The sequence below is a fragment of the Neopelma chrysocephalum genome, unplaced genomic scaffold, assembly GCF_003984885.1.
Source record: "Neopelma chrysocephalum unplaced genomic scaffold, ASM398488v2 Primary Assembly neopelma1_22b, whole genome shotgun sequence".
Taxonomy (NCBI): Eukaryota; Metazoa; Chordata; class Aves; order Passeriformes; family Pipridae; genus Neopelma; species Neopelma chrysocephalum.
The window spans coordinates 17,154,018-17,170,777 of record NW_020897690.1 but is presented as its reverse complement, the minus strand read 5'-3'; the positions used below and the strand labels follow the sequence as shown (position 1 = coordinate 17,170,777).

General features: G+C 37.7%; 1 protein-coding gene across 1 annotated transcript in view; it reads right to left on the bottom strand.

Annotated features, from left to right (window-relative positions):
* The window catches only part of ADCY2 (adenylate cyclase 2), a 212,817-nt gene that overhangs the window by 177,499 nt on the left and 18,558 nt on the right, over positions 1 to 16,760 (bottom strand). Inside the window, exon 2 of the mRNA XM_027681002.1 lies at positions 15,721 to 15,918. Within this exon, the coding sequence (XP_027536803.1) occupies positions 15,721 to 15,918 (198 nt within the window). The remainder of the gene's footprint in view (positions 1 to 15,720; positions 15,919 to 16,760) is intronic.

Sequence of the window (16,760 nt, the reverse complement as noted above, 5' to 3'; positions counted from 1 at the left end):
AGCAATCACACCTTTGATAACCTCATCCAAATGGCAATGCTCCGATTTCTTTCTTATGTCTTCTATTTAATTATTTCAGACAATACCACAAACACATCTCTTATGCAGCCACAAAGGCTCGTATAACTGGAAGAGCTGCCTGGGCAAACAGTGGCAGCATCAGTTGTATGACACCACCACCAGGTCATCAACACTGCCCAAGCTCCAACAGCACCGCAGGGTCCTTCCTCAGCCTGTTCCACACCACCTTTGCAGGCTCTTTCCCACTTCCTCCTTTCTCTAGGCTTGCCACCTTGCATATTCTCCCAAATCAACACCTGACAGGAACACTCTGTCTACAGCATTACCTTTATCCATTTTTAAGTGGTCCTTGGAGGTTTGATGCCACTATTGAATGCAATAAAGTAGGATGTTACCAAAATGCCACTGTGACAAGCAATCAATTCTGATTTGCAAGGGCTCCTTGAAAAATCTGAGAAGTCACTAAAAATCTGATGGTCACTAATCCACAAATACAACCCAATGAGGAATTTTCAGTACTTCCACCAAAATTATAGCTGTTGTGGTAAGTACTTGAATTTGTTCTCCTACAGGTAAAACCTTCACTTTTCACCATTAGTATGGACAAAAGAGTAATTTTTAGCCATAAAAACTGCTTCTTTTGCACAAACATACAAAAGATTAATTTATTAATTATTCCATATTACCTCAAAAAGTGCACTACTCCAGGGAAGAAAGAAGATACTTTATTAAACTTCATAATCTGCAAGTGGTGAATTGTTTCTTTCTCACATCAAAACACCTCAAGTGGGAAGCTGAGATACTGTGTCCCCTTACTATTTTTAAAGGGCCAAAATAAAAATACAAATAAGTAAAACATTTTTTAAAATAATTGTAATATGGCATGCAATTTTGCCACGTTATCTCTTGAAGATCGAGAGTAATCAGAGATGAACAAGCATTATTGTTGATATATTTAATAATCTGTCATTTTTTTTATTCACCCAAAAGCAATCTATTGAAGGCTTCGTCACAAATCTGAATGAAGTTGGTAACAGACGGTATCCGTATCTCATTTGAAATGTAAATGAGTCATTCTTGTCTTTTGGGGAACTAGGATAGAAAAGACTGCTCTTCAGTCTTGTGGTTAAAAATAACTTTGCACTCATCCCACACAATATCCCCTTTAATGATCCCTGCTTAGCATTACTTTCATGATGACCTATTAAACAAATGGGGACATGATGCAGCTTCCAAAATTTAACCAAAGTAATATATTTAAAATAAAAATAAGCACATGGAACGCAAGACCAGATGTTGCATTACATAAAAAAAATAACATAGTAAGATTCAGGAAATAAAAAAAAGACAAAATAGGGGTGTGAGATACCACACAGAAAGTCTACAAATTATTGCCAATCTTGAATGTTCAGGAGAAAGACCTGCTACACCAGGGAAAATCTATTTGACTTCAGTCCTGCCAAACATTGGAATTGTTCCAGCTGGTACCTTGGTTGTTCTCCCTTCTCTTAGAGCAAGCTGAAAAGCCACTACTCTGAGAGCAAAGAGGTTAGATCATATGTAACCTTTGCCTATATTCATGCTAATATCTTCTGATAATCATGATAAAATGCTTGCTTTAGCACAATTGATTAATGACTGCAAAATACTCTCAACTGAGCTCTTCTATGGTATTTTGTCAATATTAAAACTATGTAAATGTCAAAGTGGACAATGGCAATACATCACCTGAGAATTTCTAGCTATAGTAATCTAATTACAACCTTTATAACGCTGTTTTCTCACTGTAAGAGGTTTAAGCTGTAGTGAAGAACTCAAGAACAATCTTACAGGGCACTTCCATGTAGCTTTTAAGCCAGTTTTCTGGACTGGGGACAGAACAAAACCTTTTGCTTGGAGGATGGATAGACAGATTGGATCAGAGATGCTATTCTGGAAGAGATTTCACTCTGGATACATTGGTGGAAAGAACTGCAGTTCCACATCACGCTTGTCCCATTTTGGGGGTTCTGCACACTGAAAGGCATGTAGAAACACTTAGATTCTTCAGCTATATCTAAATTAACTCAAGTACCAGAGGCTGCACTAGTGTGCTAACTACAATATTATAAAAGGGTTCATTTACTGTGTTGATAAGGTCCACTGTCAGTGATTTCCAAACCTTTGAGATCAGACAGGACTTCCCATCACTAAATCAGTAGGCAGTGGGTGGGGAAGAATTTCTCACAAATCAGTGGTGATTATGTTTTAATATTGCATAATTGGGTATAAGAGTTGGGATGTGTTGGAGGAGTGAGAGATTTGCGCTTTCAAGGAAAAGGGGTGGGAGTTTAGGAGTAGAAGACATTTCTGGATAACAAGGACCTGGGTTTCCATGAGGCAGCTTGGCAGCTCTGCTTGCTATGGCACCAGTGCTACTGTGGTTTCTCACCCCGCCAGCTGCCTAGTGATGCCTTTTCTCTAACTCAGGACTTCAGTTGTGAAAAAGGTATAGCCCTAACCCTAGAAATAGTCCAATATCTCCTGTCAGGAAAACAATAACACTAGCAAAGTATCACTAGTTTGAGAACTGAGAAATGGGATTTGAAAGTAGCAATTTATTTAACACTAAGAAGAAATCTAACTAGAACAACATTTTAATTGCATAGACACAGCTATGAATCTTCTACTATGCAGTTACAGTTTAGGTGATGGCTTCTTTTGGAGGATTTCAAGGATAAGACTGCGCAGGATGAAGGAAGGGTTAGAGCACTGCAGTTTCAAACAAGTGTTAGGAGTTCATTTTGCTACCATATGGTTCAACAATCATCATTATACTTTGCCACTTAAGGGGATACTGAAAAATTAACCACTAAAACCCATTACATTGGATTTGTAAATGTTGTTTTTTTCTTCTTTTTTCCCCTTAATTTCAAGTGTAGCTAAATACAGAAAATAAACTGGCAGAAAAGCAAAAATTTCACTTTCATTACCAGTAAGACACTGAAGCCATAACATTTTCAGCTACATTTCATAAGGAGAACATTTTTAGACAAAGTCTTTTTGCCCAGAAATCTCTTTGCTTTAAAATATATTCCAAAATTGTGACAAGTTTAATGTATTACTTCATATTGCATGACTTAAACAACAGGCCCAGCCTAAAAAGAATGACATCCTCATGCATATTCTGCATTAAAATGAATCTATTCAAAACACACACCCCCTCTTGCTAGTGTTATTTTTTTTCAAACACCTGGGGAGTCATATTAATATTAGTATGTCAAGTGTTAAATTGTATTTAAAAATATATAAGATAAATTATCCTAACTAAAATACTTGATGGTGTGATGTATTGAAGAAGCAATTTCCTTAACAGCAAGAAACCTTAGTAGAGTCATGTGATTTAGTAAGATACTGCAGCCTGAAATACATAATCTTGTTGACCTTTAGTACTTTGAAATTGTTCCTGTTTTTATAGCCCTGTTGTTTGCCATCCCATTTCTATCCATGGCCACTGAGTATACAAATAACAAGAGTTGAAAGTCTATCTTCTGTACAAACAAAATGCACACTGCTCCATGCCTTCTCAACCGGGGATTTTATTTACCATCTGCTTACACTGACTTATCACTAAGGGTTGTATTTCTTCAACAGTTTTAACACAACTCTTCTTCATCTGTCCCTTCAGTCATTCTCCATCCATGCTGCTGGCCAGGTACCATCTATTGTCCAGGACTGTGCGACCAACTTTCATAGCTCCCAGAAAGAAGGAAAACACCAGAGTAGCATGAAAAAACACCACAGGCACCACTTTCGCACAAGCCTTTACTTGCCTGCATGTCCAGATCTCCACACTGCAGGAGCAGAGGTGCACAGCTTTCCTCACACTTTTAGGTGGCTTTTTTCCCAGCACTGATACCCTACGAACCTAGGATCAATTCCCAAGGGTTGTGGCCAGTCTTTTTGCCTCTGTCCTCCCTAACATCTTTACACAGTGACTCCAATGTTTTTGCAACTCAGCCTCTGCACACTGAACTGCCCATGGTCACAGGTCTCTTCTCATGGAAACAGCAAGAAGCAGAGGCCAGACACAGCGGTGTTGGGCTTCTGTCCTGACTACAGTCCTCTCCCACTCTCACTGAGACTGCAGCCATCCTGAACAAAGGGGTACATCTCAGTTTTGATAAAACAGGTAGAAAAAAAGCTCAATCAACAGCCTGGTGTAAGAATCGCAACAAAAATTGTAGAAGTATTGAAAACTGAAACCTGACATTTTACTAAGTAAACCTTATTTTATTTGTAAACTCATATGATATGTGGTTACTCAGTATGGTAAATAAAAAAAGAATACAAAGCTTGCGACAGCACAGGAGGTAAAGTTGTTTTGTTCTGCATTTCTATATTATGTGAAGTCACCAATCTGTGATTGCAAGTCACCAGTCTGTGATCGCAACTACTCATCCACTCATTCATGGCTAGGCTTCACGAACGAAGATTTGGGAATTGCAACTACTAGCCAAATAATAAGTCACAGAAATTATGCAAATTCTATGGATCCAGAAAGATTTTCCTTTTGTAGCTTCAGTGGCTTCAGTGGCCACTACATGTCCCTGCAATACTGTAAAATGCTGTTCCCAAAATGTTCACATGGCTTGAAAAAAGTAGTACTTACTGAAATGTCATTAAAAGTAAACAAGGAGAGATGAGAAGAAAAGGAATTATGGGGTATTAAAGGACAGATTCTTCTGCTAGCCCCTCTGGAGAAATATGTCCTGTAACCTTCTGCCTACATCATCAATGAGTATGGAACTCTTTGGGTAATTTAGAGGAAATCATAGTATAGAAATAAGTATGATTCACACATGATAATATGCATTTATTGCACTTTTCTGCATTCAGGGCTTTGTTATCAATCAGGATTTCTCTTTCTAGTCTTCATGTGACCAAAGAAACATGATCTTTCTCAATTTTTTTTGCACATCAACCCAACCCTTTAAATGGAATTTAATATACAAATTAATGTCATTCAGACCACACACTTTCCTTCCGTTGTCAATATCCTGGGTCATCCAGTAGACCTGGCAGTTTATCTACACTGGACCTGAGAAATGGTAACTGATATTCTTAAATAAGTTTCTAAATACTGAACAAATTCAGGTTACTGCAAAAAGAAAATAAAAGGTATCCACATCTACCTTAGTAAGACTGTAACCTCATCTATGTGAAAGTCATTTGAAACACCGATTTATACTTGTTTATATAAGCGTGTAAGTAACATGTACACACTGACAGGAACTATCATTAGATAACATATGTAGTCATAATGGATAATTAGAGCGTCACACGGAAAAAAAAAAGACTTACTCAAATCTCTGCCTCATTTAATAGTGATAAAATCTTTTTTTGTTGTTTTATGGAAAGTAGAAGTTTTCAGACATGTATGTTTAATATGATTTTTTAGATGTAAACCTTTTTTATACGGGAGACTGTTTAATCCATTTCCTTCATCACTGGACATTATTTGCAAAAAAAAAAACTTGACGATTTAGGCTAACAACAGCATAATAAAGAAACATTTACTGCCACATTTACTTAGGATCAATTCCACTCCAAATTAACAAAAAAAAAAATTTCCAAATCTGGAAGATAAAGTCATAATATTTTGCGTGCTTACATTACCAACAAAGAGAAAAAAACCTTTCCATGCAATTTTTTTTCCTTCCCTTCTTTTTTGTGTGGGGGAGGGGGAACGCAGGGGAGAGGCAGAACTGCAAGTGTGGTCAAGCAGAATAAAACAGAACTCTAACCGAGCTCTCAAATATTTGAACTTGCAAGACTACCCCTGTCATAATGACACCTAAAAATTGTTATTTATGAAAATTCATCTGTATTGAATGAGGCAAGAACTATTCTTATGAAGACTACAGCTGGCTGTAAGACAAAAAATAGTGTGATTACAAATATACTGAATTGAGGAAAGGCTGTCCTCATTAATAAGTGGGAGAGGAAACAACTGTCACAGTAAATGTGAGAAGGTGTTATAAACTTGGGAGGAAATGTATGAAAGGAAGAGCTGAAAACAGAATACAAAGGAATTGTGAAATAACCAAAACAAACAGAAAATAGTCAAAGGACATTTGTACTACAAATGTGCAAATTGATATATTACAGAAAGCATCTCATACCGGGATATTACAAGTAAGAAATCTAGAAAGAATTAATGCTGAAAGAGACTGTGCAGTGTACAAAATGTAAATTATTATGCAATGCCACATGACAACACAAGACAGGGAGATTGTAGTTACTAAGTCATCTCTTCCCCTGCCATTTTGATTCTTGGAAAACAAAGATATTTGCAGATCAGTAAAGCGTTACAGAAATCAGAACATTTAAGAAGAGATTCAGGTTTGCCAATTTAAGCAAAGATAATGCCCTGAAAAGTAAGATACAGAATTTACATACACATATATCTTAGCTAAAATGGCATGTACAAGAAGCAAATAAGAAAAATGCAATCTAGAATTCAACCTAATTAATATGTAGTAGAGTTCTAAACTGTTCAAAGTAAATCTTCCATAACAATATAGTCCAAGAACTTCAGATATTGACACTACTGATAAATATGTTGTTTTACAGCAAGTTTATTTTAAGCTATAAAAACAATATGAAGCTTTAGAGTAGTAACAAAAATATACCTTTTCCCTAACTGGCACAACAGCAGATGCCACATTGCATGAAAACATTATTTATTTTTTGAAGCCTTGTTAATGCATTTATGTGGAGGGACAGAGGGTGGGTTTAGACTGAAAAGGCTTTTCTTTTCCTGTGACACTGGTCCAGGAGGCCTAGCTTTTCTGCAAAACTGAAGCTGGGAGATGTTGTGTCCTTGTCCCTCATATGGATCTCCCAAATAGTTACTGGTTCCCTTTTCAAAGACTCCACCTTTTGAAACCTGCCTTCTGAAAGTCCTCTTGCCCTTCCTGTTCTCAGCCCTCCTCCAAATCAGTCTTATATTACCTAAAGAAGAAGCAGAATCATAAAAGATAAATACCTCTGGGATTTTCCTTCATCAGCACTGAAATGTTGCCTGAGAATTGACTATTTCTTAGTCAGTTATCTTTCTCCTTCCTGTTTTTCTAGACAGCCTATTGCTGAATTAAACCAATATAAACATCAAAGGTATGTCCCAATAAACAAGCACCATACATTGGTTTGTATACAAAAAAACTGTTACAAAGAAAAATAAAACAAAAAGTCACTAAATGAACATGAATAACCTCTTGAAAGAACATCTATTTTCTATTTCTCAATGAATTTACAATTATAATGTATAATTATTTATACAACTTACATTTTAATTACACATTATTCCTAAAAATCTCAGCTTAACCACATGTGAAATGTGCAATATCAGAATCCTATGACATAATTATATTTGTGCATTTAAGATACCTTTAAAAATTAATTTAAATAGATTTTACAAATTATATTTTTCTATGAATATATGAAACTTACATCTTCTGCAACCCATATTGAATGGGCCTTACTACACTTCACAAGTATTTCTACCTCTTTATCTCTTACTTTTGTAAAAAGTAAACTTAGCACTTTGCTCAACAACAAACCAGCAGACCATATGGCTTTCTTTCAAATATTAGTTAATTTAAGGTAACGTTTCCTAATATCTGCATAACTCTGCAGATTTGCATCCTGGCAAGTGAAACTGAAAGGCATTGCACATCCAGAATATTACAAACTGCTGGCACATGGAGGAACATTGTTACCTTCTTCCTAGACTAAAAGAGAAGCCAACCTCTGACATTCCAAATACTAAGATTATTATTATGCCTAAAGCTTTATAAAAGCTACAGAAACAGGAAACACTCTCAAACAATAAAACTGCGGTCTTCTTATGCAGCTTGTAGGAAAAATTTTCACCATCTATTTCATTTTTCTTTGTGCAACAGCTCACCAGCTAAATTATTACATCAGTAGAAACCTGCAAACTGAATCGGATTTGAGACAAAAGTCAAAAAAATTACCAAACGTCAGAATCTATGATGATATGCCCTTTCATCACCTAATTCACAGAAATAAAAGCATATAATATTATTTCCAATGGCCTTGTAAAGGTACATGCTTTTCCATGGCAGGGAGGTGTACAAGGTCAAAGAGCTTAAACCAATAGACTAATACAGTGTCATGACAAAACCTTCCCTCCTGGAAGTCAGGTAAACTGTTACATTTCTGAGTGAAAAAGACTGAGTGAAACACCTCCAATGAATGGTAAACTTGCATGGCTTCCCTAAATTAAACGTGCTAGCAAGAAGTACTGGAGAGCTTCTTTAGTGGTTCTCTGGTAGCTCTATCACACAAGTAATTTTTAACTATATATGGATTATGAAATTATTAAATGCTTATTTCCTAATGTCGAATCAATTATTAAGCACATAAGAAGCCTAATAAATGGCTTAAATTATTCATTTCCATTTGTCATTTGGACTCTCAGAAACATTAACATTTTTATTGATAAATGTTACTTCCCATCAAAGGGAAGATCTTGTCACATTCAGTGGCAATGTCTCACATTTTTATTTTAATTCAGTATGTACACTTCCCTTAGCAAAATTCATTCACATGACTTGCACTGCAAATATCATACCACATGTAAACTATGCAATATCTTGATTAAAACTACAATCAGCTCAGCCTTTGTACTTAACTGTCCCCTCCGAGATGAAAAAATCACTACAGGAAATGGAGTCCAGAAAAACAAACTAGCAGGAAAAAAAGGGTTTCATAGGGTTCTTCCAATAACATCAAAGACACATCCAGTCTCTTCTACGCTATATTACATCAAACTTCTCTCATAAATACTATAAAGAATGCCTAAAGAAAGAAATAGACCAAGATTAGTATTCTCAGATGTTTTAAATTTTGAGACTATTTCTCCAGAAAACCACTGGAAGGATAAAAGATATTTAAATAGCAAAAAGCTGCACACTTTTATAATTCAGAAAATGCATCTCTTCAGCGTTTAGGTGAACTTCAGGCACAGGTCAAAGTAAATTGTAATTTAAAACAGCTCAATAGTTCCCAGATGTTCAGTAGTGCAAAGGATGCTCCTGAACCACTAAAGTCCATGTCCTTGTTATTGAAGACACTGAATGACTCTCAGCTAAGGGTAGCATTCCACTGTAAAATCAATCCATTATTTTAATCCTTATTATTCTGAGGATATTAGCCACTCCACAAACCCAGTGCCCTAACGGCTATGGGATTTATTCCAATTTTCAGTATAATTTTCATTAATGGCCGGCTGATTTTTATTTGGGGGGGTGAAGGGTGGGGTGTACGTGTGTATGTGTCACTAATTCTTTATCTTCTGTAGCTTCTCCTCAAATCTGCTGCCTGCAACCATGGACTATCTGTAGATGGCAGTCACACCACTCTCAACATTCTTCTCCTCTGAAGATCTATACCCAAGACAAGCTTTTCTCATCTCCTTTCACAAAACTCTCCTTTATCCTGGTGATCTTGCTTGATGATCTCTATATTTATTCCAGTTTCAGTTTAACTTTTTGAATAAAGGTAACTAGAAATGTACATAGTCATCAAGGCAAGGATTCATCTTTAGCTGGATACTTTGCCATCATAACTGAGTCTTTTCTGTATGCACGTCCTAATGATCCAGCGATCAGCTAATGATTCCTCTCTTCATTCTGCTTGTCCTTGCTCATTTTCAACTGATGAACTCAGACTATAGCTGAAACTTCTTCTGTTATTCCCCAAATGTAGATACCTCACATTTCCTGTTATTAAATTTCATCTTGCTGGTATTACTTCAGTCCTCAAGGTCAAGCTTTTCTTCCCCATAACGTCGTGATCTTTCTCTGTATTAGGAATCCTTGAACTGGGTCATCGACAAATTTCATTATATGGGTGACATTCTGTCACCCGTCGCTAGTAAAAAGCACTAATAAAGGCAAACATTCTCTAGAGAGCTCCCTGAGAAATCCAGCCAGCAATCTTCCTCCCGCCTGACACCCTCTGAAGTCACACTATCTGCCATCTCCCCTCACCTACATGTACAGTTACTTTAACAATGGTCATCTCCTCTACCAGTGCTTCTAGTCTTCTGTTTGGCACTAAAAAAGAATTTTATTTTTTTTCAAAAATACATTCCCCATTTATAACAGTAATCAGTTCTCTTTCCACAAACTATCCCAATGCACTGCCATGCCATAGCAAAGGTTAAGAATGGCACGTTAGTTGTGCCAATGGGGATTCCAAGGTTCCACACACTATTTTATTATATTAATCTACTATATTACTGATTTTAAGAACTTGTAGGCCTCTAATGGTTCATCTTTTCCCTGTCCTCTATACAGATATAGCCACACCAGACTTGATAAATACACTTAAATGCCTTGCTACTAAGCCTGTGACTTCATATATCTCTAAAAAAAGCATTAAGATGAAAATCTTCTGTTCTTCTCCTTCCTTGAATATAACTGAAAATATGGCATACAGTTGTGGATTGTGGGTTTCTTCTTTTTCTGTCACTCCTAATCCTAAAGCACAGTATCACTGCTTGGTAGTCTCTTCCCTTTTCATACCACCTTCCTGGTTTTCTTCATGTCCTTTTTCAGGTGACTATTCACCTATAAGGTACTGAACCATGTTCCTACAAGATTTGGTTCTTTGTTCGGGATACTCATTCCTGAGAGTCTAATTAATCTTGAACTTAAAAAATGTCAAGTATTCTCCACACTCCAGATCGTGAACCAGTGGTATAGCATTAACTCATCCTCACTCTACTGTGCTGCAGGCACTTCAATGATACCTGCCTTGTGTTCCTCAAACATCTAATTTTTTATTTTTTCTTTTTGCAGTGCTTAACCACAAAACATGTTATTAGTAATTTACGGCAGGGCTAACTTTAGATAGGTCAGGTCCCAAGCAAGATGTGGAAACCAGACCCAATGAAATTCCTTAAAAAGACAATTATTCTCTTTCTGCAGACCCATCAGCTCACCCCATGGCCTAATATAAGAGCTAATTACCATAACCACAGAAACTCTGTGCAGGCCCCCCTCACTCTGCAGCACACAACAGACTGATATCCTCAGGTGCTAAGACAGTATCAAAAAAATCAACATTATAAATACTAGGGCATAAAATTTTGCCCATACTTTGTAAACCAAGACTGCCCCAAGGCCTGAACTGAACCGTTCCACATCAACACATTAAAACAAAACAAAAAAGTGCTTTAAATTCAGCTTAAAAAGTAGAATTTAAGCTAAAATAATCAAGCATATATTCTAAACACATCACTCTGGATAGCTGTTTTTTTTAAACCATAAGTGTCAAATTCCACTTGAAGTAATTTTCTGTGCTGTAACTGAATATAGAGAAGGAGGAACACATCTGGTGCCTGTGCTGTGCAAACGTATTTATAATTAAATAGAATTGAACACCAAAATCCTGCAATGATAGAATTCATTAGATCAGTATAATGCTGTATAATTACTCTTTTTTTATATCATCTACTGCATGCTTTAAGAGCTCTTTTTACCCATTGATATCAATGTGCTATGACATATTTACATACACCCTGTATAAAAGGCTGAGGAAGTATTAGACATGTCAGAGGGTGACATGGAAAGGCGACTGTTGTACAATAATTACACTGTCAGCAAAACAAGAAGAAACTAATTTCAATTCATTCCCTGGCATGAAACTCTACAGATAGAGACTGGATTCACATTTTGAAAGGAAAGGTACTTCATTCTATAGTAGGGAAGAGTCCTAACATGATAAAATCAATACATCACCTTTTTCGACCAGAACTCCTTACTCAGCTTGCCTGCCATGCATTACTGGCCCTCCACCAACACACCATATAGAGATTTCCACATGGACCTTGCTAAGTTAGCATCACCCTCGGGTCTTTCCTCACTGAAACCATGTCCACACACTATTGCTTACACCTTGACTTGAAAAAAGCTGCCAGCAGGGAATCACTCCCTCTGAGCCTCAGCATGACTGCCTTTGCTCTACTTCTTTCCTACTCACCCAGGTGTCTTGTGATTCCTAGCAGGCAGCCCAGTTTCCCTCCTGGGGAAACTAGCACAGTGAAGCGTGTGAAGGTCCTAACAAGGCATCCAAGTTCCCTGAGGCACCAGGGAAAACCAGGGGCTACACTGTCAAGTTTGGCAGTGACAGAAACTTGGGCCCAGTAAGAGAGGGTTGCCACACTTCTTTAAAAAAAATTGTCAGGTACCAAAGACATTTGTCATCACTGTTCCAATCATGTCAAGCCGCCCACTGTCTCCCTAAACCACATTCTATCTCCCTCTCAGTGTACTCGCTGTGTTTTGTTGTCAACACAGAGAAGTAAGGGAGCTTAGACTAACTTAAGAGGTAAGTTAGTTAGTAAGGCTGATAGCGGTTAGTGATACCAGGTTAGTGATGATGTCCAAGCAGTCCAGTGATAATAACAGCCTTTGGATCAGGCTCAGCAGGCAACCACGGAGCTAGTATGGGGTTTGCTAACCAGCCCAAAGGACAAAGTAACTGTCCACAGCTGCACTGTCTTCCCCCTTCAAACAGTGGCCAGATACCTACCCAGTAACAGCTTTCTCTCCAAAGCTGTAGCTGCAGCCAAAGAGGAGTCAAGGAAATGGAGACTGATAAAAACGGTCTGCAGGGACAGCAAAAAGATAGCTGAAACCAATTATGATTTGCACTTATTTCACATCAGCCTACAGGTTTCCAATAAAAAAAACACAACAGTGGCCCTGACCAGCCAATTCATTTCCAGCCCTCTACTCATCGTGAAAGTTATTTGAGCTATGTGCCTGCAGGCTCTGGAGGAACTGCTCTGCATTAAATATATATTGAGTTCCTAACCAGAATAGTCTCTCTCAAGTGGTATTTTTATTGTAAACAAAAGTTGCAAAAGTTCACACCTAAGGTTCCTTAAGACAGCAGAGAAAAACTATATTTAGCAATCGCAAACAGCCGAGAGACACATGAAAATCATTAAGTCAAAATTTAAAAGATGCAGGGTTCTCACTCAAAGGGAGAAGGCTTGTGCACAAATGACAGAATAACAAGCTTTTTTCTATCAACTGTGGTATGCAAAAAAATCTATCTTTCAAAAGTTACCAGTACAATTAAGAAACGCCATATTCTTAACAAGCTTAAGATTCAGAGGACATGAAAGTTATGATGAAAAGAGTATTTTTAAACTCTGCTGGACCAGAACAAAAGTTAGGCTGTAATTTGAAGAAAATTAAAATAAAGCACTTGTTTAGAAAGTAACTGTGCATGAACTAGCTCTTTCTTTTATTTTCATAATTTTCTAATTAGTTATGTTGACAGGGACATATTTGACTGAACTAATTTAAATTTTACATCACCTCTCCTTTCTTTCATAAAAAGCATAAAGGAACCAAAAAAACACCCTAATATGCCAAGCAAAATGGTTTAAAGATTCGCAAGACATAAAACTTCAACAAAGCAGCTGTCAGTGATCACTGAGGAAGGATTTTTCAAATTTGCTTTCATGTAGGATTATAAGAGAGAACACCGATTATTGACCTGCACATTCTTGATGCAGAGCAAACAAAACACCAGCATCACAGGCATACATGGCAGTATTTTATTGCTCACAGCTCTTTTTCAGATGTTCGAAAACATCTAACCTGTAATTAGTCTATTGTGTAAGGTGTCAAATTCCCAGAAAGACTACCATATTTTCACAGTTTACTCTTAACTGACACTAGGCAAAAGTATGCCTACAAAAGCAATCCACAAAAGTGCACTCCTATTCAAAGGAGAAAAATATGGTTTTGGGGAAGCGAAGGGTCCCACTGCAGGGAGCCACAGAACTTCGGACTCCCAGCAGGGACCAGGGGCCGCTCTGGCACAGCCCCTCTCCTGCCAGATGCCAAAGACATCTGCCATGGGGTCCAGGCGTTCTAGAAAATCCCTGCCCACTCTCAGCTGGAGCCTGCACAGCACTGGGCAAGGCTGCTGCCCGGAGCCGGCTGCTGCTGGCAGAGCAAGTGATGCAGCTCCCTCCCAAATATCCTTTTCTCCAAGCAATACTTGCACACAAAGTAAGGAGCAGACTGAAACATCAGAGGAGTTGTGTCCTGGCAACCTGCAGCAAGACAATGCCTTCCTGCCTCACACAGCCAGCCACGTCCCTGGGATGCTGTGGGAATGCCTACATTTTTCCTAAGAGGAAAGCAAAGCAGGACAAACCATCTTCACAGGCTAAACACAACCTCGGGACCGAGACATCAGTATCTCTCTTAGATCTCTTTTAGGTCATATGCTTTTGAAAATCATTATTCTATCTTTCAAATACCAAAATTAAACTCAGTACAATTTGTAATGAACAAATAATATGGTTAATTAAATATTTGCATCTAAGCTTGAAAGTCTGAAATATTCTGAAATGACTTCCCACAACTGGCAACGAAAATAAATCAGAAAAGTAAGACCATGTGAATTATCTAGACCTGATATCACAAAGATACAAGAACTCCCATGGTGAAATCTGTATCTAGAAAAAAGTATTTCATGTTCTGATTTGCTTTTTATTACATGCAAGTGTGGCCTGATTTGGCAGTTTCAAATACTGAAAAGAAAAGAAAAAAAAACACTGGAGGGAGGTTTCTTACATAATTAATCCCAGAACCTTCCAAGAAAATGAAAACATGAAGTCAAACACAAAGGTAAGGGCTCCAGAAGTATTGCCAATATACACCAGTAATTTAAATAATTTGAATTAAAGAGTTTAAAGGAACTACCCGCACACTTAAAGTTCAGTATTTGCATAAGTCTTTGCAAGATCTGAATAACAAGTGAGACAATTTGTTTCAAGTGTATCTCAAAGACCTCGAAGGTATTCTGGATAGAGCAATACCATTTAAAGGTTATACTAAATTCATGGAACTAGCATGAAATTTTCAGAAGACATATTTATATGTTTGAAATATTTTTTTTCCATCCTTTGAAGAGTTTTAAAATTATTTTATAAGGAGTATTCCACATAGAGCTGTTTGGGGAAAAGAAAACAATACAGAGGAACATAGAAGAATCGATCAGGCGCAGCATTGGATATTGTACATCATTTATTGATGTTTCAAAAGTGCTGCCATTAGGCTGCAATTATATTTTGCTTTGTCTCCATTACAAAATTTAAAAAATGTTGAGGGTACTTCACTGTTTCTCTATCACTCATTTCCCTAGACAAGTAAGGAAACTCCCAGTCCTTTTTCTCACACATTGCTAGAGAACATCTTGAAAACCACAGAAAGCCTACACTAAGAGCTCAAACGTTTTAAACTGAAGAAGATAGCATCAGCAGTGCTGAACAAAGCTAGCATTTCTGCCCTATTAATTGGCCACTAGAATCAAATATTCACTATACAAAGAAGTTGGTGATTGGATTCACATATTCATTACACAGAGAAGCTTAAAAATATGAAAGCAAAATCCTCCAAATATTTCCTAATATATCCTAAGTATGCACATCTCTGGTATTTATAAAATAGATGCAGGGAGTCTCAGCATGCAACCACTTAGTCACAAAACCATTTTATGAAATGTCCCACAAAAATGGATGTGAATGCTTTTGTATAGAATAGTTCTTGGAAATTTACCCAATGGAAGTAAAATCAGTAATAATGACAGTCTTACCTGGTCCCAGGGACAGATGATTCCTCCAAAACACATAAAGAGATATCCCATGGCAACAAGACACACCCAGACCACCAGAGAAAATACACGAAGCAGCTTCTTAAATACAGGTTCTACGCAGACAAGGATAAATATAGCAAAAAAAATTGCTAGGGCAGTTGGAACGGTTATTAAAAACGCCACATGGTCTTCAACTTCCTGGAAAGAGAGGAAAATGAAAAGGAAGTTAAAAACTAAAGTGTTTAAAGGTCAGACAGCACTAACGTAGTCTAAATTTATGGTACATGGAGATCACAGAAAGACATGATTAGATATCAAAAGTGAGTTCAACCAAAATAGAATTTCTTTCTCGGTAAGAAGCTGTCCGTAACTACTACTGTAACTATTAACCACAATACTGCATGCTACTTCTTTTACTAATTTGAGCTGCAGAGGGCTGTGAGAAGGCTGCACAACATCAGGGAGGCCGAGTTAGTCAGCTATTTCCAAGCACAGTCTGTAGTGGACCCACAGCCCGTGGCCAACTAGCCAACAACTGCACCACTGGTGCACACACACAAGGGAGAGGGGCAGATGATGCAGAACAATGGAAGCTTGCAACAGCACAGACCCAAAGAAGGAAGAAACTTTCCCTGAAGCCTGGAATGCCCTTGCAGAACCTCTTCAGTGCACTGCAGACCGAAGATGAAAGACCTGTCACATCAGGAGATGAGCAAGGCAGCCCCATCTGCTCCCTGTGTAAAAACCAACACAACTAAAAAAACATGATGGGTGATAGTAGTAGGTGACTTTCTTCTGAGAGGTACACAGGCACTCGTGCCGACCTGACACACTCTAGAGAGTCATGAGGCTAACTGAGGACTTTTATCAGGGATGTCACCAAGAGACTACCAAGCCTCATAGAGTCCACTATTAACCACGGCTGTTGTTTCACCAGTGGCCAACAGTGATATAGCCAGGAGCAGTCTGAGGAGTAACAAGAAGGATTACAGAGATTGGTGGTAATGGACACTGGAGTGCAGGTAGTTTATTCACCAATC